At 43.1% G+C, this 25,282-nt stretch overlaps 2 protein-coding genes across 13 annotated transcripts in view; one reads left to right on the top strand and one right to left on the bottom strand.

Moving 5' to 3' along the window:
* Positions 1–25,282, bottom strand: part of LOC101479109 (band 4.1-like protein 1) — a 95,392-nt gene that overhangs the window by 9,899 nt on the left and 60,211 nt on the right. For 2 of the 12 annotated variants that reach the window (XM_023153744.2, XM_076883708.1), the window contains exons 5-20: positions 20,009–20,051; positions 19,727–19,802; positions 19,142–19,360; positions 18,696–18,783; positions 18,465–18,617; positions 16,749–16,846; positions 15,776–15,951; positions 15,331–15,560; positions 14,918–14,956; positions 14,340–14,384; positions 12,822–12,971; positions 11,587–11,673; positions 8,524–9,927; positions 6,636–6,686; positions 5,693–6,052; positions 5,137–5,265 (exon numbers count right to left, since the gene is read on the bottom strand). In XM_023153744.2, coding sequence (XP_023009512.2) covers positions 5,137–5,265; positions 5,693–6,052; positions 6,636–6,686; positions 8,524–9,927; positions 11,587–11,673; positions 12,822–12,971; positions 14,340–14,384; positions 14,918–14,956; positions 15,331–15,560; positions 15,776–15,951; positions 16,749–16,846; positions 18,465–18,617; positions 18,696–18,783; positions 19,142–19,360; positions 19,727–19,802; positions 20,009–20,051 — 3,348 coding nt within the window. The remainder of the gene's footprint in view (positions 1–5,136; positions 5,266–5,692; positions 6,053–6,635; positions 6,687–8,523; positions 9,928–11,586; positions 11,674–12,821; positions 12,972–14,339; positions 14,385–14,917; positions 14,957–15,330; positions 15,561–15,775; positions 15,952–16,748; positions 16,847–18,464; positions 18,618–18,695; positions 18,784–19,141; positions 19,361–19,726; positions 19,803–20,008; positions 20,052–25,282) is intronic. The other 10 variants (XM_023153745.2, XM_004567419.3, XM_076883709.1 and 7 more) reach the window with 10 other exon arrangements.
* Positions 867–3,851, top strand: LOC143418694 (zinc finger MYM-type protein 1-like). The gene is made up of 3 exons (XM_076884411.1): positions 867–1,195; positions 1,447–1,500; positions 1,929–3,851. The coding sequence occupies exons 1-3, from the start codon at positions 1,169–1,171 to the stop codon at positions 3,849–3,851; spliced, it is 2,004 nt and encodes a 667-aa protein (XP_076740526.1). The 5' UTR covers positions 867–1,168.

Here is a 25,282-nt window from a genome sequence, read left to right as displayed (position 1 = left end):
TTAAAATTGTTTTTGTGTGTCATTCATTTCCATTATTGTTCTGCTTTAAAGAGGCTGCTGGTGTATTTTCATAACTATACGTGATGAATTGTTTGTGAAAGCAAAATAAATTGTCCTACAGTGTGGGTGCTTTGCAGACAGCTGGAACGGAGCAGCTGCTGAGCCTTTGTGCTTTTGTTTAGAACCCAAGCTCAACAGACAAAGCATGTCTCCCTCTGCTGGCTGTGCAGTGTCACTGCTGAGGATCTGTGTCTGCCCACGAATGACGTCAGTTTGCCTGAGAAGCATACATGCACACTCTGTACTGTGGCTTTCTCTGACATCTTTGAAAATGTAACTCAACGCTGATGTGGCACTTCAAAGGCACCCTCTCTACATCATCGCCTGAGTTCATCCACACTATTAGCTGAATGGCTAAAGAGCCCAGCGATGATTACATTTTAATAAGGCTCCTGTGGGACAGCCAGCCGGCACTCAAATCTCTGCCTCCGGAGATGAATGGGATTCGCACCTGCTTTCATCATCCTCATTAATACACTGTCAATACTTTAATCACTTCATAATGATGCTATTATTCCATCCGTGTCTGGGGAATATGGCCATCATGTCACTGCAGCTCAAAGAAGACGCTTTTTCCTCTAATCAAGCTCTGTACAAATAAGAAATTCTTAATCGCGAGTCACTTTGATGGCGACTGTTGGAACTGATCCTCATTTCCTCTTTCTGCCAGTCCCGTAGCCCTAATTCTTTAGCACTCACCAGTGGCGTCGTTAGGCCTATTTTAGGGGTGCTGAAGCCTCCCTAAAATATTCTTAAGCCCCCCTAAATAATTTGGTGGGTTTTTTTTTTTTTTTTTTTTTTAACTTATTCGATTTTTTTTTTACAGAACTTGCAGACAAATTCAATATAAAGATGCAGGAATATGAGTTTAAAGAAATAATAATATAAACCTGTCGCTATTCACACAAATATGATCATAACTCGGTTGGTCCCTTTCGCTTTACATTGTTAAGGTAGCGTCAGTGCTTCGTTATCCAATCCCTTCCAGTTGTTCACAGGGGACATCCACATGACTGAAAATCCAGTCCTCGTTTTCACTGCTACTTTACACTCCGCTCGTATACACCTGCAGAAACACTAGCGTGCATGTGGCAAACGGCAAGAAATCATGGATATACGCAAGTTTTTCAAGAAAGTAAGTCTTCATCACTGGCTGGTAGTAACAATTAGTTAGCTCCAGCTAACAGCAGAGAGTCCCATGTAAATAATGAACCAGGTGCTCCCCATTTTGTAAATAAAAACCTGGCTAGCGCACTAAGTTAAATTGTTAGCATAATGTTAATTTCTGTCACTCGTTTTAGCTCTGAAAAATCCAGCTGAGCTCATTCAGGTATGGTTATCATCAGTGGAAATAATAATAATCACTCCATCCCCATTAACCTGTAGGAGTCAGGGCAGAGGAGCACAGAGAGGCAGAGGGGAGAGACGTCTGCTGGAGAGGTGAGTCAAAGGATGGAGTCATTTGTGATGCAGACAGTCTGATTAGAATTTTATGGGACTCAATATGGATATGAAATATGAAACATTTCAGTCACGGTACAACATATAAGACCTGTTTAACTTGAGCTTTTATTTAGGAGAGTCAAGGTTAGAAAGTGGAGAGAGCAAAGAGAGAGATATGTATATAAGTCAAATTAGCCTGACTCACATATTTTTGAGGGTTCTATTTTAATATTACTTCAATTCAAGTAATTTAGTAATATTTTTCAGGGCTTTAAATTGCAACCATTTTAGTCACATGCGTGCTCAAAATATAATGTTTGTAACTTCAAAATATTTGGGAGCAACAAATTACTGTGGAGCGGGAGCAGAAGTCATGATATTAGCAATTTACATTACAATTCAGTATGTTTTAATGTATCTTGAAGGGTGAGGCAGAAGGAGTGGCTGAGGGAGAAAAAGGTCAACAGGCAAGTTCAAGTCAGAGAGAGCAAGGAGAGACAGAGGAGCTGCAGCAAATGGATCGAGAGGCAGAGGAAGATCAAGTTATTACAGAGAGAGGAGAGCAAACAGGCCAAGAGAGGGAAAATGATGAAGCAGCTGCAGCAACTCATTCTACTACAGGGTTTGATTTAGGTGACAAAGACACAGGGCCCAGACAGGTGAAGCTGAAGAGCTATCCACATGATACTTTTGGTACACAGAAGCGAGCATTTAACCACAGCTGGTTTGAAAAGCACAACTGGTTAGAATATTCAGTCAACCAGAATGCAGCTTTCTGCTTCCCATGTAGAGTGTTTGGCAAAAACATCAAACATGATAGTTTGGTCAGTAACGGTTGCAAGAACTGGAAGAAAGCTTTAGTCATCTTTGGCAAGCATGAGATGGCACAAACACATAAGGACAGTGTTGTTACATGGAAAAGCTACCAGGGAACTAGCAAACAGGGAAACGTTGCACAGATGATAGCAACTGCAAATGTGAGTGAGATAGTCGAAAGAAGAGAGTATCTCAGACGAATTGTTGCAGTCACCTCTATGTTAGGGAGACAGGGACTCCCTTTTCGTGGTCATGATGAAGGTGAAGACAGCCCAAACAGAGGGAATTTTCTTGCGTGCATGGAGCTTTTGAAGGAGTTTGATCCTTTTCTTCAAAAACATAATCCCCCATCAAATGCACAGTATATCTCACCAACATCCCAGAATGACATGATTGACTGTTGTGCCCAGGAAGTTACTAGTGTCATTGTATCTGAAATGACAAAGTCTAAAGTCTATTCCATCATGGTGGATGAGGCAAGGGATAAAAAGGCAGAGCAGTTAGCTGTTTGTGTCAGGTACGTGTCAGAGGGGGCAGTGAAGGAGCGTTTCCTTGCACTTGCAGAGATAAAATCATTTGATGCCCAGTCCATTGCAAATGAGATTCAGCAGCAGATCCAAAACTATGGTCTTGCAGAGCTTAAGTGTGTAGCACAAACATATGATGGTGCAGCCGTTATGAGTGGCTCCACTGGAGGTGTACAAGCACATTTTAGAAGGCTCCATCCTGAGGCTATCTATGTGCATTGTTATGCTCATCAACTCAACCTGGTTTTGTGCAATACTTGCAAGGCTGTCCCAGAGGCTGTGGAGCTTTTCAGCTTGTTGGAGTGTGTGTATTCTTTCTTCAGCACCTCCCTAGTCAATCATCATAAGTTCATGGAGACTCAGGCAAAGCTTGGATTGACAAAAACTGAGCTTGTGCAACTTTCAAACACTCGCTGGGCATGTCAGTTGCGATCAATCAGTGCAGTTCTTGAGACATTGCCTGCCATTTTGGAGTGCCTATCTGCAATTGGATCCCCCATAGCTGTTGGTCTCAGAGCAAAGCTCTACAAGTTCTCAGCAGTCTATGCACTACTGATGTTTCAGTCGATTCTGTCTGTAACCGAAGGACTCCACAAATTCCTGCAGAAAGAGACTTTAGACCTGGCAGAAGCTTTTATCTGCAAACAAGCTGTGTGTGACACACTTAAGGGCAAACACTCAGATGCATTTGCTACAGAGCTGTATGAGAAAACCAAGGCCCTGTGTAACACCCACAGTATCCCTGAACCAGGTGCCAAGACAAGGCACAAACAGAGGAAAATGGAGGATTTTGTCCTGGAGGCAACTGTGGGTTCACGCACTGAATTGAACAACTCAGACACATTGAAAAGAGAGTTACTTTTCCCTTGTGTGGATCGGATGGTTGGCGAGCTTGATCAAAGATTTTGCAGTGTAGATGCAGGGCTGCTAAAAGGCGTCCAGGCATGCAGTCCTAAATCTGAGAACTTCTTGAGTGAACCACACTTGAATGAACTACAGACTTGACCTGAAAAAAGAGGAGGTTCTGGTGGCCAGAAACTTTCTTACCCGGAAAACAGAGGCTGGATGTCCACCCAAAAATATGTTGTCTGTGTACAACCTCCTTGATTCAGACATGTTTCCCTCTCTGAAGGCAACCATCCAAGTTGCCCTAACAGTGCCTGTCAGCAGCTGCTCGTGCGAACGGTCCTTTAGTGCACTGCGTCGGCTGCACTCCTGGCTGCGTCAAACAATGGGTCAGAAAAGACTTCACAGTCTTGCAGTCATGTCTATTGAAAAAGACACGCTTCAGCATCTGAGTCACAACAGAGTGATTGACCGATTTGCCACTCTTAAAAACAGACGTCATTCTTTGATGCTTCCACCCACCAAGTAACTGGTGATTGCAGCCAGAAAAATGTACTTTTTTATTTTCAGTTTTTTTCTTGTTATTGATGCAGCAAACACATTTCCTCTGTTTTTTTGTTGTACTGTATTATAAAGCAGACTGAAATAAAACAATAGATCTATTGGTGGCCTAGGATGTTTAATCTGTCCAAAAAAGCAGGAAAACAATTTCTCAGTCTTTGTTTTCTGTTTGTGAAATTTTGTGCTCATTCACTACGTTCGTTCATGTCGTGTGCATCTCTTGGGGGCTAAGCCCCCCTTGTCCTTAAAACCTTCTGACACCCCTGGCACTCACCTATAAGTATTTAAAGTACTCATCATATTCAACCCAACATTTCCTAAAGAAGTTAAAAAAAGTAAATACTTTGTCAATTTGGGAAAACAGATCTTCATCTTGTTGATGAGTTAGAGGAATAGATAGCAAGCCAAGCTCAGTCTAGAGCTTTCAGGCACATCCAAAGCCCAGTATCTAACATGTTGTAAGTTAAAGCTGTGCAAATAAATACGTGTAAAGCCAACAGCACCTTCCATGCTGAGTGGCATGGAGGTTCTTGTAAAAAAAAAAAAAAAAAAACCTAAAATTGTACATTTTAAAGCAAAGATTAATTTTTACACTTTAGAGGTACAGGTCGGTGGATTATGCTGCTTTGTACACAGTCAGGACTAGGGATGGGTATCGAACACCGGTTCTTGTTGAGAACCGGTTCCCACTGTTTCAATTCCTTGGAATTGTTTGTCATTTTTGCAAACGATTCCCTTATCGATTCCAGTCGCCCCAAATGACGTCACCACGTTGCGGAGCGTCATTTACCTGGCAGGAAACATGGCGGCTCAAACGCTCACACGCACACACCTCACACAGACTATAGTGCTGTTGTTTCTACTGCTTTTGCGTTCGGTTTACCTGTGAAGAGACATTAACGACGCTGGCGTGGGCTTCCGATCCATTTGTGTGCGTCTCCGTCTTGCTGTCAGCTCTTTTCAGCTTGTGGGCCACGCTCACCGTGTTGGGGTCTTTCTTTGCCACGGGAGGCTGCATCAAACACAAACAGTACAATACAGTCAAAGAGCAGCAAGCGATTTGCTCACAGCAAGTCGCCTGAAGACTTCAGACCCATTCTTGTAAGCAGCATATTAAACAAAAGAAAGCAACCGAGCGATGTTAACTTATAGGAACAAACTGTGAAATGCATTTTTATTAGTCTGGATGACAACGTGCAAGAGGTGCAATAAATTCAAAGAAACACCAACAAAAATAAAATGGGTGAATTACAATTAATACATAAGAATGAGTAGAACAAAAACTGAACACAATAAGGAATCAACAAAATTTAAGGAACACATCATGGTCCAAAAATAAATAAAAAATACAGCAGGGGGCTACTGAAGTCCAGCCAGGCAGGGTGAAGCCAGTGGGTGATGATGGCGATGAATACGTATAAATGCGTTCATCTGTCTACCTCATGATGCATTCCCTCCTCAGGAAGCCTCTCCTCTATGGGAGACTTGTCCCGGGAGCCCATTAGACGGGCAGAGTAGAACCTGGAGGTCTCCTCAAAGTCCTCCCGGCCCACCTCTGGCTGTCGCTCCCTCTCTCCCAGTTCGGGCACACCCTTAGAAAAGTCCTCGAGGCCCGAGTGGAGGTCAGTGATGACAGTGAAGTCGACCTCGGCCTCCAGGCTGGACGTGGAGCTGACCGTCATGCTGGAACACTTGCGTTCGATGCCCAGGTGGGTTTCCTTCATGCATGCCACGGTGTCTCGTTCCTGCTCCTCCTCCGAGGCTATGCTCGGCTGAGGCCTCCTCTCCCCAAACTCCTTCTGGTGCAGGTACAGACACAGGATCAAAACTCTGGCATCGCACAGCTACAGTGTTTTGAATGGAGATGGCAAGAAATGGGAATCATCGATGTTATAGAAGCAACTTGCTACTCAAGCTAGCCATTATCCATTAATGGAAAGTCCTGTTGAAGACCCTGAGAGGAAAGTTTTTTGCCACTGCATCCTTGACGTTTTGACAGTGAATGTGATGAGGGCTGGACCTAACTCCAAAAAAAACCAACCCGGCTTCAGACATAGTGGTGTGCATATTCCATCTAGCTCCAACTACCTAGCTACCTAATAAACTAGCTACAATATGTTTCCTTAAACAGCTAGCTTACTAACATTAGCAATGCAACAGCTAGTCTTCTGCTAATATAAACACACGACTTTTCTTGTATCCAAAGCTCTGACAATCCACTTACAGACTCACTCTTGTTTTGGTAAAAGTAGCAACTTGAACGTCACATACATTGATAACAGGTAGTAAAAGCTGCAGTCAGCTACGAGACATGCATCGAGGGAGGAAAAGAGAAAAATGGACAGAGGATATGAAGGGTGGGTTCAAATACAAATGAATAACCTTGAAGTCAGCAAATGGCTCTTCATATATAGCAGGAGTAGAGACAGGCTCCTGCAGAGGGAAGCAGAGGAAAGAGCAGAGAGAGGATCTCAGGGTTAGCACAAGCTGGAATGGAGTGTGGACTGACTGACACAGCAGTGATTGACTGGGGTCTGAAGATATGAGCCCAGTGGGGTTCTGTGCACAAAATATTGCAGCGTAAACCTAAACTGGGATCCTGAAGGGTCCAAATGTAAATACAAAACACAAACACACTAGTAAGTTTGTGCTATTAACTCAAACCCAAGTTTAGGTGAGAAATTCAGCCAGACCCAATTCAAGCCCGCTGGTTCTGACCAGTCAGATCCAGTCAGGTTCAGAATGGATACCAGCACAAATTTCAAGGACTGCTCTACAGTGACAAAAGCAAACAGCAGTAGAAGTTTAGAGGACAGAAAAGCAACCACGATATCTACAGCCATTTGTTGTAGTTAGCAGAGGCAGGGCAAGAAAATCATGCACTTTGTATAACGAGCAGGTTTCTGGTAGTAAGAGCAGCCACTCATCCACTAACTGAGAAAGTGTTGCAATGGTTCACCGTGAATTTAAACACAAATACAGTCAAATGATGTTGTTACATTTCTGATTAAATTTTTTTTTTTTAAAAAGGTGCCGTGATGCATTTCAAAACCTGTCAAAATGACTGGGAGAGTGGGTCCACGTGTTTGGAGGAGCACCTTAATATTTTCCCAGCCCCCCCCCCCCCCCCCCCCCCCCCTCTCCCACTTCAATCAGATCTTAATGTGATTGTCACTCGCCAGTGAGGTCTGTTCGCACACTGAGAGCTACGCAACACCTCTCTCCTCATGCCTGTTTAATCCAATATATGCAAGAGCTTGACTCAGATGAAAAGGTGGGGAATGATGAAAGCTGTCATGTCTATTCACTCCAAATTCCTTTCATTCCGGTGCCAAACACGTGCAAGCTCCCAATGATACCAACAGTGAAATGAAAGCAGCAAATCTGACTGTGTCAGGCACTGAGCTGTGGTGTCTGTTTGCTTGCTGCCTGCTGGGCTTTCACAGTTGGAGGAACTGGTGTGTTTAGAACACCGCTGGGCTTTCAATCCAGGTGAGGGTAAATGGAAATAATGCAACGCATGATTTCTGATTTATTACCACCCATGTGACGGATCCAGCGACAGTTTGTAAATTCTGAGTAGTTTTTTTTAAGGGTTATCAGTTTGATGTGGTTCCTCAATCTTTTGCGCACAAACCAATTCTATACTCCATTTATCTCTAATTTTGGAAGATATTAGCTCTCTAACAAAGTAATGGATGACAGTACACCCCCACCCTCTCCTTTCACAAATGAGTGATTTAATTTCTAACGTTCATATGCAATAAATCGCTTATTTTGTATTTCCAGCTTGGAAATGACATGGAGATGAGGATAAATCATCGGAGCGGCAGTAATATGTGAGTCTGCCGCCCTCTGACAGAGAACAATGTGAGCTGGGAGGAAATTTCAGGTTCAGCAGCTGAAAAAGATGAACCAAAACACCGAAACATGACTTTTTTTTTTTGCGTGTGTGTGTGTTTAAACTTTCACAGCCAGTGTTGAGCTGTACAGATTTGCCAGACAGTGTGGTGCATGTCAAAAGGCAATGGGAGGGGGGGATAAACTGGACTGCCTTATGGGAAAATGTCCACACTTTTTGACTGCCACAAGACAGAGCAGAGGTACGGCTCCGCCTGCTCTTCATGCAGGCACGAACAAGGCAAGATGGATGAGTGTTTCAAGTCATTGAAAACGTAGAAAAAAGAATAATGGCGTGCTCATGCTGAAGTCTGTCTGAAGCTCATGCTTTGTTTCCAATGACTGAATAGCAGATGCCAAGAGGAGTTACCGAGTGTCTCTTTTTGGCCGCGTCCAGGCTCGGCTCCCTGCTGGCGTTTCTGCTGTTCCGGAGTATTAGCACGGACTCTCTCGCCTTCTGTGTTTTCACCGGCGGCGCTGGAGGGGCCATTTTGGGAAGCCCCGAAACCTTTGAGCTGAACGACTGGCTCTCCGCGAACACTCTACCACACTGAAAGCTATCGTCTGGATGCTCGATTTTAGCAACGCCCTCCAGATCTGACGCGAACGCTGGGTGAAAGTTGGAACCGTCGGTCCAGCTGAGGTCTGAGGATCCCTCCGGAGAGCCAACCGACCACCGGTATTCTCTTCTGATCCCCCGTCTTGGATCGTCCTGTCCCGTATAGTCCCTTTCGTCCTTGGACGTGACGCTCTTCGAACGCTCCGGCTTGAGAGGAACAATCCTGGTTATTTCCGACTGGTAGCTGCTGCCTGACAGTCGGTGGAGAGACGTCCTCTGACCTCTGTCGCCCAAGAAACCCTCAACATCCTCTCCTCCAGAGCTACTGACCTTCCGTTCATGTGTCCTGACCTGTCGTAGTTTAACCTCTGCTAACTCTTTGTTGTCAATGAAGCCTTTCCCTCGCATCTTCAGCACACACTCTCCTTTAGACCCTGAGAATGAGCTATCATGCTCTATTTTTCCAGGTCCATTCACTGAGCCTAAATCGACATCTGCTGTCCCAACAAGGCTCACTTTTTTCTTTACCTGCTCTGCTCCTTGGGTGGAGACCTCCCTGCTTTCTCCAACTAATTTACCCTCTTGTTTGCCGTCTTTATAGACCCTGACCAGCTGATCCTTTTCTAAACCCTGATCATCTTTCATCGTTGCGACTGGGGGCGACTCGCAATGATTTCCTCTCTTCGGTGCTGTTTCTGAGTTGTTGTCTGAGTCCGAGCCCTCGTTTTCGTCTTCGGTGGAATCGCTTCCTCCTTTCCTGTAGACGAGCTCTGTGGGCATTCCCAGGTTTAAGCTCTGGGGTCTCCTCTTTTTCCTCGGTTTAGAAGCCGTGCGCTCCTTCATGTGCCGCAAGCCCGGGGCTGCATCGCTGTTCGCCTCAGGGTCTGAGGCTCGAGCTGGTTTGCTTTGAGATTTGTCTTGAAACGAGTCGGCATTCTCGGATAATTGGATCACAAAACGTCGAGGCTCAGAGCATACATCTGCCTCTCTGGACGATTTTGTTGATGGAAACTCATCAATATGGCTTTTCATTTCTTTTCTGTCATACCCTGCTACCTCCTTATGCATCATCTTGCTAACGTCTATCTCTTTTTCCAGACCCTTTTTCTCCCATGAGGAATCAGGTGTGAGAGATTTGTTCTTTTCTTCAGCCTTCCAGTCATGGTCTTGTTGATAAGGTTCTTGTTTTTCAATCAATACCCACTCCTCAGAGCCCTACATGTTGGTATAGATTAAACACAGTTAGACAAGCACAGCTACTGCAAACAATCAAATCTAGACAAGGACTTCAATCCAAGAAAAGGGCCCAAAATGTACATATTGGAGTTATAGTGAACATTGGTATTACCTATTCAATATGCATTTCTTTAAAACGGTAAACAAATCACCACCCGAGTACCATGGGCAGACCTTTGTGCTGAATCGGGTCAGCCGGTCTTGACATTTATTTAACCCAAAAACAGTCATTGAAATTGCGCTGAGTTTAATTTGATTTAGTCTAAATTTAGTCCAAAATGGATCTCCCATTGGGATCACATGTAACCCTGATAGACTCACATCAGACACTGCAGAAACCTGTTGAAAAGATGTAAAGTAATAACAATAATATTCATTTAAAAAGACAAACTTATCAGATGTTGCTACAAATTTTCTTTCAGGCTGTTGAAAAGCCTCATCTTTTGATATACTCCCACTAAATCTACAAAACATCACATTTATTAGCTGAATAAACGAGTTTAGTCGTTTTTTTTATGTTTAACAACTAATTCTGGGCCAATTTAGACTTTTTTCAAAGGAGTAAAAAAATGGCTGACTGAGGGACTTTGGAGGAATTTAACATAAACAAGGCCGTTTTTAGAAGTGTGGCAATAATTAAAAATAAAACTTTATGAAACACAAAACTCTAGTGAGTGTAGCATAAAACACCCGCACCATAGCTTGGATACAATAACTTCTAAAGGCTCAGTGCCTTTGCTAAGTCTAAGTCAGACTAGGATAGTTGAATAGGGCAAACAAAGTATCCTCACTGCTTTATATTGCCAGTGAGTCATTACAGACTCTTAACAACTCACCATGATAGCATTAGTACAAAATATAAGCCCTTCTTTCCTTTTTGAGTGCCACTAGTCAGAGCAGGTGTTGCTGATTGTTACCAGGGCAACATCAGTAAGAGGCTCGAGTCCAACAGGGGGTCGTTTTTTGTGGCTGTAAATGACTCGGTATTTATTTTTCTGAAACAGTCAAACTTACAATAGACTAACTGTGAGTAAAATGAAGACACATCTAACTCTACAGACTAGTCTAATGTTTCTTTGTGGACTGCTCCTCAGTCCTGCTCTGTGTTTTAGGGCACAATGTTTAGGCGCTATTACAGTCCAGACAGTATAAAGGATAGATGTAGCAACCGTGATGTTGGTTGGCAAAGTCCAGTTAGGAAGACTCAAGATGAGCTTTTCCACCATTGCCATCTTGACAAAAATGGGGCAGAGCTGACTGAGAAACCGCACGCTCGTTGCCTGTTGACTTGAGATTGACAGCTCGTTATGCAATGAGCATGCGGTCTCATACTACAGGTACTTTTTTTATTTCTAAAGGACCGCAAGTCTTTCTGCAGCTACAACTATCATAATCCAGCAGCCTTCAGATAGAATCCAGCTTTAAGGTGCTCCTGCTTTGGCTTTATGCATATCAATTGTAACAGACATTATTATTGAAACTACTTTTTTTGTCATACGTCATAGCAAAGTCATCTTTTCAGCAAGTTTTTGCTGGGTGGGGAAAGACAGCAGTACATAATAGGAATTGCACTGCACCATGCCAATGCTACAAACAGTAAACTGCTTAGTGAAAGAGAAAGAGTGAGAGATGTGCAACCTCGGGTGAAGTCACCAGAGTCTTCTGGACGAAACCCTCAACAGACAGGCTGTTAACAGGTTCCTTTCCCATTGCCCGGCCCACCGACTGACCGAGACGAGGCAGAAAAGAGGGTTTAAAAGAGAGAAGGAAGAACAGCCATTAGAGCAATTCTGTGAGACACAACTTCAAGCAAAAGGCAGAAAGAATCAGTGTTAACAGGATACAAGCGAGTTGTTCTAGCAGAAACTTTTTAATGAACTTCAAACTAAAATCATGCAGCTCCATGTACCTGACAGCCACCAAATCCACATAAGCAAATCTGGAGGCATTTGCAATGCAAAAAGATTTTTTTTTTTATTCTGCAACAACATCAAAGAGCTGAGTTTCACTAAATCTCTTGGAAACAGTAAAGAGCAGCAAGACTTTCCCAGCTTTCGAATGTCACTCAAACAGAAACAACCCCGACCTCTGGAATGAAGCACACAGCAGATTACATTTTCTGCCACAGACAACATTTGACATTCTGTGGTTATAATCTGATTGTGGCAGACAGCAGATGAGAGATTGTCTGAAGGCAACTTAGGCACCAGCAAACACTATCCTATCTGAAGAGGCCAATCTCATCTTTAAAAGCCCTATTACCACAATACCATGAAAGCTTGAGAGATTTTGTGATCTAGCATAAAGAAAACGATCTAACTGTTAGGCAATCAGGGGAGAAAAAAACGACTGATGATTGGTTCTCGAGTGCCTCGCATTGAGAAAATCTCAAAAACATCTCGGATCTAATCTCTTCAAGATGTTTCCTTGTGTGCTACTTGTCAGTCATCTTCAAGCACCTCGGAGATATTTAGAGAATTATCCTGGTATTCCAGAGAAAAGGTAGAAAGCAATTCATTACACGGCTGTCCTAAAATAAACAGGGGATTTGTATGTTTGTTTCCGACTGCCATGATATTGGAGACACCTGTTTGAAATGCCTGCAGGGAAAACAGAATCTATCTTCAACAATCACGCTCAATCACTATGTTTCTTTAAATCATATGACCGTGCAGTATCTCTTTAGGCTAATGAAGCAGTTAAAAACCTGCATAACGAGCACGAGAGCGAGAAGTGGAAAGAGGACACTGGCACACGGGAATATCGATGGCCTTTAATGGAATGTCAAGTTTTAGAGGTCGCTAGATTTGAGATATTGGCCATAATGGACCTGAAAGCCCTCCACAGCTCCCCTACCCTCATCCCCCACTCACAGCCTTCTTCTCTGGTGTGCTGGTTGGGGAGGTCGCTGACAGACGCTTCTCGCGGTTCATCAGCTTGCTGTTGGGCTCCCTCAAGGCTCTCTTTAGCTCATTGATGCTGGCCTGGTGCTTCAGCAAGACGTCCTGCGACTTATCCAGAAACTAGAGAAGAGCAGAAGATAACAGTCCATCAGTCTGTCATGAACACCTGAGACTTGTATGGCATGTATGGGAACGTTGTGAGGTAATACTTCATGTACACAGGGAGAGGAGGCCACGCAAACTGCTCGCATTTATGCCAGTTAGAGATTCCGCTTACATTTTGGTCCTTTGTGCTGGTGTTCACTGACATTTAAGATGCTTATTGAAGCTACAGCATGGCTTCAATAAGTTACGACAGAATTAGCTTTCAAAACACGAATGAGCACAACAATCAAGGCACGCACTGCAAAGAGGATGCAAGACAAAATGAATATGAATAATCAATTAATGCCGTTCGCTAATCAAAACTCAGAAAGCTCTCTTTTTGGAAGATTGGACAACAGCTACAGGAAACAAAACAAAACCCATATTCCTTCACCTGCATAAACAGTATTCTGCAGTTCACCTGAAGAAACGGCTGTTCAGAACAGGAACTTATACTGTTTCTAGTGCAACATCCCCTCTTTGAGCTTTTCAGTTCCACTAACAGTATAACAGGTAAATATTTATCTGATAAATGCCCCCTACAGATATAACTGCACCAATCATAACATTATAAACTGTGACAGGTGAAGTGGATAACACTTATTATCTTTTAATCCTGTCACCTGTTAATGGGTGGGATATTTTAGGGAGCAAATTAGCATTTTATCCTCAAAGTTGGTGCTTTAGAAGCAAGAAAAACAGGCAAGGGTCAGGATCTGAGCAAGTTTGATGACGTTTAAACTGTGATGGATACACCACTGCGTGAGAGGATGTCTAAACGCAGCTATAGTAGGGTGTTCCTGGCCTACAGAGCTCAGTATCTATCAAAAGTGATGGTGAAACAACAAAGGCGATGGGCGGCTAAGGCTCATCGATGCACGTGGGGTCAAAGGCTGTCAACAGACGAGCTACTATAGCTCATACTGCTGAAAAAGTTCATGCTGGTTCTGATAGGTGTCAGAATACAGCAGCATTTTACAATATGAAGTGTTGTTGATGTTTTCAGTGGATGTTACTGTGCTTAAAGTAGAGCTTTGAATGAAGGACTTGTAATACAACCTAAAAATGGAGAACTTGTACCAGCACATTCACTTAAGTCGAGCATCTGAGTGCTTTTCCCAGAGAAGAATGCACCGATGCTGCATTACAGGCACTTAAGGACGGGGAGAAGCTCACGTCTATCTCTGAAAGCAGTGCTAGAGATTTGTTGCTGGATGTTTCAAATACCTTTTAAAATATATAAATAAATCAAATATAAACTGACTGAAAAGATGCGGGCAAACCTCAGTCTATTAAAGGCACACACGACAAGAAGCACAAGAGCCAAAATCCAAGAACCTGTACCTCCTGTTTGTGCCGAGGAGTAGTCTCCTGGTCCAACTGAGAGAGCTGAGTTGGTTGCAGGACAATGGGCGAGCAAGAGAGGGGGTCAAAGGTGAAGAGTGCGGGGCAAGAGAGTGCACGAACAAGGTCAGATGCAGACACAAGGCGGTAAGCCGGTGAGAGGACAAGCAGGCAGACAGAAAGCAAAGATTTAGCTATCAGATACACGTATCATGCTGAGACAGATTCTGAAATGAGAAAATAAAGCCATCCCAGTAAATTTTGAACATTTAATAAAACTATAAGCATTACAGCCATATCTAAATCTTAAGTGAACCTTTACACCTAATTCTGACCATCAGTGTCTTTCAAATGTTTGCTGGGATGCCAAAGGCCACTACAGCCTTTGGATCACTTGTTAATGTGGTGCAATGCAGTATAGCTTTTTTTGTTTGTCAGTGATGACAGCCACAGGTACAGAGACAAAACCCAGTGGGAGATATGCAGAGAGGGCGAGGAACAATTAACAGACACAGTATTTATAATAAAGACAGCATACAGACAGACAGACAGAGACCAAATCACCAGACACCAAATACCTCCTGTTTACTGTCAATTGGTGACCCGGCCTCCTCCTTCTCGCCAGCAGGAGTTTAAAAATAGAAAAAGCATGTTAGTAAACAGAGGCACGGCTCGGGTCTGCATTTGTCAGCATAATGAGAAAGGGTTAAAAACTGTAAAGCCGTTAGCAGGATTTATGAGCGGTGCAGAGTAAGCATGTAAGCCTGAGTGAAAGGAGAAGAGTTAGTGAATGCTAAATCCAGCAAAGCTGCCACAGCGTTATGCCCCTGCTGGATAAACCTCAGCTGGACTGAGACGCTTGCACTGCACCTCTTTACATCATCGCCTCCCTGCACTTAAGCCAGAGTTGTGGGCAAGGTGACTAAAAGTGTGCGTTTAGCCCTTCTGTCATTGGAAACGCATTAAAGCTCCATCGGGAGGTCTTTATTACCATGATCTCTTTTTTTCTGCTTGGAGTCACGTTGCCGTCATGGTCTTTGTCCTGCTCCGCCTCCCGGCCCTGCTCGTGCTCCTTCTCCTCTTCGTCCTGTTCCAAACTTGGCTCCAGCTCTGTTTCCTGCTCGTCCCCGGAGGGGCTGTGCAGCCGTCGGTGTTCACTGATGCTGCGGTGAGAAAGGCCGTCGTGGTTCTCGCACATGGCTGATACCGGCCGTGAGAACTCTGTTGGTCAGACAGATGAGAAGCGTTGGATATTCTGGGAAGGACACTTAATTTACTTTCTTCCACAGATGATGAGAAAAGGTTGTCTTTGGCTTAACTTAGTTTAGCTTCACATGCTGTTCAAAGGTAAAAACAGTGTGATTTACAACACTACTCTTTGTGCAAAGTGAAGCTAGCTTTTCCTCCCTGAGAAGCCTTCATGCTGCACTGCTCACCTCCATCCAAGCTCCGGGAAAGCAGATACCTCTTACTGGTCGACCGCTCGAAGTGAGGAGCAGGCCGGTCTATGAGAGCACTGGCCTGCCTGGTTTGAGCCTGCGTCCTTCCGCTGTATCGAAACTTTGAACCCATCACCAAGAATCCCTTAGGAGGAGGCTCAGGAGATACCAGCCTGTGAAACAGACTGTGATAAGCAAGCAATCTAGATCTCTCAAAGGCAAAATACAGAGATATGTGGATTACTAATAGCTGAATAAATTATTTCAAGTCCAACTTAAATAAATGTGCATCATGTTTTCAGCTTCAAATTCACAGATTCAAGCTTCCCATGGATTGAAATGGTTCCATTTATTTGTTCACAGAAAGATTTATTCACACCTTTCATAAACTCTGGTCCATTGTTGATCCATATTTGTTGATCTATATTTGCCTGTTCTAATGAAACCATTACAATACAACAATTGCTGACCAGGAAGAGTTCTACTATTTTCTTTCCTCTCTCCACCCAACTGGCCACAGCAGATGGCTGCCAGAGATGTTTTCCTGTTAAAAAGCAGTTCTTTCTTCCCACAGACACCAAGTGTTTGCTTAACTGTTGAATCTTGGAGGTTTTCCCTTTAATATCTCAGGGCCTTACCTTACAATATAAAGTGCCTTGTGGTGACTGTTACTGTAAACTAGCTTGACCTTTAGGGTAAAGCTAGACTTCTCCTTTATCACTCTATAATACGTACATGCAATTGTAACTGCGTGCTATCACATAGAGAGCTGTATCATGCAGTTCATACATGTGTGACCTCTGTAATGCTAAATCAGTATATAAGTTAAGTTTACTAGCAAAGCCACGGTGACCATGGCAGTAGCCCGAGCGACTGTGCCTAATGAAGCTGTACACAGGGAAGTGTTCGGTTTGCTTTGATGGCCATCGAACGAAAAACCCTCCAACCATGAGAGCGGATCGATTCTTACCGGAAGAAGGTGTGATGCTCGATGCAGACCTTCCACAGCCTCTTGGCAGCTCTGTGGTTGGGGAGCTTAAAACCAATTGTACTTTCAAACTGTTCATACTAGAGGGGAGAGAAAATATGGAGAGACAGGGAAGGTGAGAGCTGAAAACACCACCAGGTATGTTTACTCTGTTTTGCTGAAGGGCGCATCAATTTGTTGGACGAACTTTTGGAGAGAGTCCTAAAAATCTATAAATATACAGCATCTCATATCTGAATGATCACTGGAGCCAATCAATAAAAACAGTCCTTGTTTTGTGCTTGCAAAAAACTGCTGGCACCAAACTTATGTCAATATATAAGCTACCTTATTATTTACATATATTCTGCAGACTGGACAGAAGGCAGCAGGTCAGAGGCAGGAAGGATAACATGCAGTGTTCAGAGGCTGGGAGCAAATGAGTGGAAAACAACTTCATGGCTCTATATTTACACTCTTTATCCCTCTGTTCTGACTGTGGCTGCAGCTGCAGCAGCTCTGTTAAAAGACTTCTTTCTTTGGCTCTATCACAGGCTCACTGTGCAGCTCTGTCACTTGACTGGGTCTCGCCCAGACAGCCTGACACTTTGAGGCTCAGCATGGAGGATAAGCTGCAGCACAATGACGAGGGCCAAAATAGAGACCCTTATAATAGAGGTATAAGGCTGTGTTTAGTGTGTGTGTGTTCAGGCTGGTTATTGTTTCCTTTATGACTCCTTTATATATACATATATATATATATATATATATATATATATATATATATATATATATATATATATATATATATATATATATATATACATAAAGGAAACAATAACCAGCCTGATTTCAAATATCTTACATGCTGTATATAAAATATGGGCATAACTCAGCTCATACAAGGTCATAGTCCATAAACTTGGTCATAACTAAGTTTATGGGCTTGATCTGTAGTTGTCAGCATGTAGATTTGAATAATTCTGGTCATCATTAAAGCTGTATGGTAGTACTAGGGTAGCAGCTGCTACCCTCTGAGCATGCCGTGTCAGCCAGATCACCTCCTCGCTCATTAAAACACCAAGATAGTGACACCCAATGGGATTTTACCTACAAATGGGTGCTGCCATTGTGGCCAGGCACGTCCATCTACTAACACCTCAAAAGCTCTCGAATTTAAGTTCTTTATTTCATAAGCTACAGGTGCACAAACGCCCTGTAGTGGCCTTATGGGGCGGGTCAGGCAACCGGTAGAGACTATGGAAATGTACAAAACTATACTTCCAGTCCTTGTGTTACTTAAAGCTAGCACAATGGTGGCTGTAGCAAGGAAATTCTTAAAATTGAGGCTCACATCTCCCTTTGGTTATGCACACATTTGTATGAAGATTTATTGTTCTAAGAGTGCACCAAGATCCTAAAAACCAAGAGCCCCATTTCCTTTGATTGTTGTATAAACAGACTAGTTCAGGCATGTCATACTCATACTCATTTTAGATTGTGGGCCAGATACAGCCTACTTTGATCTTAAGTGGGCCAAAGGAGTGAAATTTCTCTTTCTGTTAGTTTAAAGACATTTTTCATTTGAAAAAGCTGCAAAACTTTGGAAAAAGTTTTTCCAAAAGCCCTGGAAAGGGCCGGATTGGAGTCTTTCGCCGGGCCAATTCTGGCCCCTGGGCTTTATGTTTGACCCTCCTGGTCCTTAACCATAATGCGTACTTCTCCAGGTCTTATCTTGATGTAGAAGTTGCTCCTCTTGTATGAAATCTTAAGGATCTTTGGCCAGGCAAAGCGGTTGATCCTCAGCCTGTCACGGTAAATCAGCAGGCCATTGGCACAGACACCAAGCATTATTTCAATCCCCTCAGAATCCTGCAGCAAACACAGACAGAAATTATTCAGGAGTGCATTCATGACACCTGAAAATCAAAAAACGCCAGAATAGCCAACCTTAGCATGATGGAGGTCGACTCCGTACATGGACAATTTCTTTGCGTTCTCCAAGAAGTTCATTTCAGCCTCTGCTGGAGTCATCCCCCTAGAATAAGAGCAGAATAATAACAATACTGTAGCAGACTTTCTTAAATAAAAGATCCAGAATGGTGAACAGCGGGAGCAGTATTCGAACATGCTTGATATATTCTCTTCTAAGTTCCTCCCATCAAGTACTTCATTTGGGAGAATGCCAAAAAGCAGTGCCACAGCATCACCATGTGAATTGAGAAGTATTGTCACACTGGCAAGATTCACACTGTGTACATTTCAGTGACAGACGGCATCTATCAGCAATGTGCATGATGAAGTGTTTTTGATGCAACTGAAAACTCATCAGATGATCACCCTAAGACACTTGTGGATACACAAAGGTCTGATTTAAACAACAGCGTGTCATGTACTTGTAGTTTCGATGGAGCTCCATCACCCTCTCCTCCAGCTCGCGCGTCTGATTGGGAGCAAAGCGGAAATCGCTGACGTAGTCGGTGCCGTGGTCATCCTGGTCGTAGTCTCCCAGCTCGGCCTGAACGGTGTAGGAGCCCAGGAGGGCGTGAGTGACGAACGAGCACGGCAGGCGACCTGACAGCATGTCATCCCTCAGCTGCAGACACAGGTAGTATCTGTCAGATGAGACGAAAAAGGGGAGGAGAGGAAGGAGTGTTGGCAGTCAAACAAGCCCGAGCCAATGCAAGCTCCAACAAGTATTCAGCCTAGTTAATCCATGGCAGTTAGTAGCATTCCAGGGCTAATCCTTCAAAAGAAGAGAGGGATTTGGGCTGCTCTGACACTGGGGCAAATATGCCATGAGAATTGTTACAATGTGTTTATGTAAACATCCATCAGTGGGAATATATAAAAAAGGAAATTATCTGTACTGCTGACACGTGTTAGCGATTTATCCTTTGAATAATTCTGAGGAGCACCTGACAGCACAGCCAGAGGAATTATGACTGGAGATGTAGTAGAAGTGTGTGTCAGCACTCTACCTGGTAATATCTTCCATGAGCTGGGAGGGGTCAGGAGGGTAGAACTTGACAGCGAAGGCAAAGTGCCACGGAGAGTCTGGTGAGAGATTGTATTGAGAGCAGGAAGCTTAAACACATCCAGTATAACGGAAAAAAAGTGTTCATTAGAAGGCAGTTTTGGAGCTCTTCTTAGCAATTTAGCTGACAACTCCAAGTACAATGAGCAACAAAGCTAGTTTTATGTCTCTGCTAATTGAATTTTAAAATATTAATCCACTACAGCTACTTGGAAAAGACACTCACTGCGCATCTGCTTCTTGATCTCCTTGGAGGGGTCCAACCAATTCTGAAAGACAGAAGGCAGAAATCACACAGAGTAGACTGGAAACATGGCTAATGCACACCCCGGTGTCACATTTTACTCTAATTGCCGCATGTGTTCCTTATGAAAGCCTCTCCATATGGTAAACAAAGAGACTGAGCCCTCCCCTGCTGAGGCATTCAAACCCGCACAGAGCAGTCGTGTTTTATCACTGCGCCACAAACTCACTGTCAGCCAGTTACCTATGTGATCTCATAACATCGGATTGTTCAGTGAACCAGTTCACCAACAGGGGCACCATTTCAGATTTGGTTGCTGGAGCATTTCATTAGCCGAAGAGTTTGTGTGAATTCACTTGTTACAGCAGCTGTAAATCATGCTGTTTAGACAGATGTCAGCGGGAAGACAGTAACAATATCTCCCACAAGAACTCTTAGGGAAAAAACGATGTATACTGCTGTGAAAAAGTATTTGCTCCTTAGTTCTTTTTTTGGCATATTTGTCACAACGAAATATTTCAGAACATGAAACAAATTTGAACATTAGACAATAATAATACCAAAATTGCTCCAAGAGTTCATTGGCGACTCATCTTGGAGGTCATAAATGAACAAAAAACAACATCTAAACAAATGCAGGTCACACTCGCCTTGAGGTCAGAGTTCATGATTCAACACTGTGCAAAAATGGGACTGCTGAGTAAACAGAACACAACTGGACAACATCTCACTGATCCCAGAGACTGTTGGGAAAGTGTTCTGTGAACTGCCGAGTAAAAAGGTAAACTTTTGGAAGGTTTGAGTCCCATTACATCTGGCATAACACCAAGAACACCATGCCAGCAGGCAAGCATGGTGATGGTCATGATCTGGGGCTGATTTGCTTCAGGACCTTGTTGTCTCTACTAGACAATCAGGGAGACAATTATCTGGCCATCGGTTCATGCCCTGAAGCTCAAGAGCAGGACAATGATCCAAAACAGACTCGCAAGACCACCTCTGAATGAGTAAAAAAGACTAAATTCTTCAATCTGATTGTGATGCTTTGATAAGATTTCAAAAGTGTGGGCATAAAGTCTTCAAAAGTGGTGTGAAAGACTCACTATCAGTTATTCCAAACACTTGGTTGCATTTGCGTGATGAAGATTTTGGTTCCATTTGGGGGTTTGCAATGTTTTATGTGTTCAATGTCATGTTTTCTTATTTTTTTTTACCTTTCTCAAGGCTTCTGATGACGTCTTTTTCTGACCTTATATCCAGTTACTACTGTTATTTATGCATTGTTTCCATTATTTAATTCAACCAAAACAACCTCATAGTTGTAATTTTAATACATGATACATACTCTAATCAGAAAAGTCTGAAAAATGTATATTTTTTACATTTAAAATAAGCAGCTTCTCTCTTTAAACCAGCTTATCTTCTGACTGGCTGCCCCTGACTTCAGCAGGATTTGTGCTTCTGTGTGGAGGATCACAGAGGCACAAACCATTTGTCACCTTGTGGTGCACAGGCCTCGGAGTCAAGCGAAAATTTGACTTTAGAGTAATAGTAGTATTGCTGCTAGCCAGTAAAATTGCTTGTGCAGTTTGTTTGGCCTTGACATGAAGAAGTTTATCCCTGCGGTGAGAAACCACTTCGTCATTTATAAATAAAGTTTGTAAAAGGTGCCCGGCTTGGCTCAACTTCTAAACTAAGCTCCCCTGACTTGCCTTATTTGGGTACATTACTTGTTTGTACCAGTCTTGTCCCCAAATGTTTGGCACGCCCACCATTAATCAGTGAAGTGATGTGTATGAGTAAATCCTGGCTTAGAGCAGTATGAAGCCTGAGTTTAGTCTCCAAGACAGTCCCACTTAAACATACACTGACCTCCTTAATTGGAACCCTGTCTATGTGCACCCACTGTTGTATAAATGACGTAAAATAAGCTAACACATAGTATATCCTTTGTAAACATGAATTTATTGGTTCCTGGTTTATATACTACGATGTCAACAGATCAAAATTGCAGCAACACTTTTATTATAAAGAACAACTGCATTGTTCTTAGGCTAATTTAAGGTTTTTATGCCATAACATACTGAATTTCATATCAACAGCAGATTATTTAACAGCACAAACAGTTAATGGAATGCAAAATAATCTGAAACGGCTATTTCTGCCAAACATGCAAAAGTGAACCACACTGAGTCTATAGGCATGTTTGCTGGTCGGTAACTTCGTCACAGCATGCTAGCACACTCCCACTGTCAATGCTCATAAATGCCGCGTCCAAATTCATAGGCTGCATCCTCCTGAGGTCCTCCGAAGGCCGGGTAGACTGGAAGTAAACGGCTGTGAAATTGGACGGTCAAGCCTTCAGTTTTGCGTCACCGCTGTCTCAGTGGCGTTTAATAAACTCGGCCATCTGTTCCTTTCTATCTAAAATATAACAGGACAGTGGCGTAAATTCTCGATCATCTCACACTTCTGTTTAATCAGTTTTCCGTTTGACATTTATTCAGCTGTAATCTCAAATAATGAAAACGATGTGCCGGGGGTTCGCTGTTCTCACCGGCTCTGGAGAGCCTTGAACCTCCGGCTAGCTATCAAGCTGATGGGTGCCTCCGAAAACATCGGAGTACTTTTGCAAATATGTGATGTCTTGATAAACTGAGCAGATGTTTGACGTTTACACAGCTACATTCTCACCTGAAAATATCTTAAAAAGTTAATTTTGTGACCCAGAAAGATTAGTAAGAGTAATATTAAAACTAAGTAGCTGCTGCTATTGTTGGAAACTGGAATTGGCTGGGCCACGCTATGAATTCTGGGATATGGCCACGAAGGATATACCCGACCCATCCCTCAAATCTTGGGAAAAGGAGGACGCATTTGTCGGCCACATTCGGAGGAGTCTACGAATTTGGACAGCCTTCGTCGTGTCGCTGTGACGTAATCGGCCTACAAATGCGGCCTCAGGAGGATGCAGCCCCCAAAGCCCCCAAAGTTTATATTCAGCACATATAACAAGTCTGTCTACAGTGGATGTTGTGGAAGCAAAGTTAAGATGCTGCTCAAGTCATTCATAAGAATCATCTAAACTTAAACCAATCAGCAGTTACCAAGAAGTTTCAGGAGAAATCAAAACTGTGATGCTGACAGCGGAGCTAGAGGAAAGGTCAGTGGACTAGCAAAAACCTAATTAAAGAAAATGAGTTGCAATGGGTGTCTATTGTTATGTAAATTCCACCCTCATGCTTACAGACATAAAAACGGGTGTTTGAGCAATCCACGATGCAGAGAGCTGACAGTGATCTGCACTAACCTGAAAACCACACAGCAGCTGTTTCCTAATGCTGACCGTCGTCTTGACAGCTGGTACTACACGAATCAGAGTGAAACCATGAAGGGTTGTTACACTACACTGCAACTCCGTGGCCTCAACGGGGACAAACTGCAAACTGTATCTCTCACAGTTTGCCTCCTGCGTTACTCCTCTGGTGTTTAATCGAACTGCTAAAGACTAAAGAGCCGCAGCCATTCGATTGTCACCATGAATCCACCTTCGATCAGCTAAGGGTAAAGAGAACTAGTCAGGTGCTGAAAAGCAGGAAAAACTTTTCATCACTGATTCATTATTTTACACTTTGTTTTTCAACTTTACTTTCTAAAGAAATCACATAGAATAAATGTTCTCTTGGAGAGCGGAGATTGAGTTCTTGTTCCCCCAACTGAGACAGGGAAAGGGCATCTGAAATGACATTTAAATTCTCAAGCTTGTTTGGTCTACCAATCAGCACTGACCCCTGACACTAAGCTCACGCTGTGCCCTGATAAGGCCGTCTTTGATGAGACTGTCATATTGTGAGGTCCAAGATTATCCTGTGCACCTCGAGTCACAGCATGTGAGCTGACAAACTGTGTACAAGCCAATGACTGGGGCAGAGGATACGCACCAGATGTTAAAAGGGGCTTGGTCTTGTCCTATCTTTAAAAGACTGGAGGTTCCTCTGTAGCCTGTTGTGCAATCCCATACCTACCCTCTGGGAAGACATCAATGAAAACCCCAGACCCACATCAAACACAGCACTCTCATGTGAGTTGACAGCCAGGACCCATCAGGTCCGTATTAATTATACGATTATATGATAAGTCTGGTCCGCACACCTTATAACAAAGCAACAACAATCCGTGACTAACATATTCAGACCTTCGTTTCAAAATGTCAAAAAGGTTGGTGTGCTGACTGGAGATTAATGTTAGAGCCCATTTATCAGGAAATAATTAAACTTCAGATGATGGAAAAAAGAGGCAAACGAAAGTCAAGTGACACAAAAACAAGCAAGATAATGCCACGAATCTTAAGGGTCAGTTCACCCGAGAGATTACTTCCACTGAGATATTGTTCAGAACTGTAAACACACAGATTCACTCTATGTGAGGCTGTTTCAGCTGTAATTATCAATATTTTTCTAATAACTTGTGAGTTCTTTTAACTTATTATGAGTACATGAGAACAAAGATGTGCTGCTCATCATGAATAATTTGTCCCCTAAGGTACCAATTGATGGACAAGTTAGTAACTATCTAGTGAACATGTAATCAAACTAAATGCTAATTTTGTGTCTGATCTATGCATGTCTTGCTATCTTAAAAGAAAAGCACTGCCTTATTTAGCCAGTGCTCTTTGTTATGGCTACACCACTACAATACATCCAGTCAACATTATTAATGCATGTGGTTTCTGATTACTCTTTCCTTTGGGCAATAGAGTCACTCTATGCTAACCATCAGTGAAACTTGCTTGCTAGGTGATATAGGTTGCAAAGATGTGGTGCTCTATCTCATACCCTCCATGTGATTGTGTTTGTTACTAGCAGCGTTCATCTGTAGTTTGTAGGGAAGGGCCTGTCTCGTCTGCAAACACTCACTGCAGCGACCAGAGCAATCACAAGGAGCTTTGTTGTTTAGCACTCACCTATTTCACCCAGTGACACCCAGCAAAAACTAGCCAACTGGTCTGGAATATACCTTCTTTCCTTACTGGAGTTACTGATGTTACCATGAAGTAGCTGATCAGTCTCTAGGCCTGTGTAAATGAATCCTTATATTCATGGTCTTAGTTCGCACTGAACTAATGTACATATTTACTGCTCTAACTCACATTTTCGTTTATGTTACATGATCACTAAACGCAGCAATCAGCTACTTGTATCTTTAGCAGCACCAAGTGGCAACATCAAGGCTTGAAATTCAGCACATCTAGAAATG

Source organism: Maylandia zebra, linkage group LG5 (assembly GCF_041146795.1).
Source record: "Maylandia zebra isolate NMK-2024a linkage group LG5, Mzebra_GT3a, whole genome shotgun sequence".
In the NCBI taxonomy this organism is placed as follows: Eukaryota; Metazoa; Chordata; class Actinopteri; order Cichliformes; family Cichlidae; genus Maylandia; species Maylandia zebra.
Note: the sequence above shows the minus strand (reverse complement) of the source record. Positions and strands in the feature narration are given on the sequence as shown.

What these genes read in the sequence shown, in the direction of transcription:
- LOC143418694 (XM_076884411.1), top strand. Translation starts at nt 1,169, where the DNA reads ATGGATATACGCAAGTTTTTCAAGAAA. An exon ending in TACGCAAGTTTTTCAAGAAA is followed by an intron (nt 1,196 to 1,446) that starts GTAAGTCTTCAT and finishes ATTAACCTGTAG; the next exon opens with GAGTCAGGGCAGAGGAGCAC. An exon ending in GAGAGACGTCTGCTGGAGAG is followed by an intron (nt 1,501 to 1,928) that starts GTGAGTCAAAGG and finishes TGTATCTTGAAG; the next exon opens with GGTGAGGCAGAAGGAGTGGC.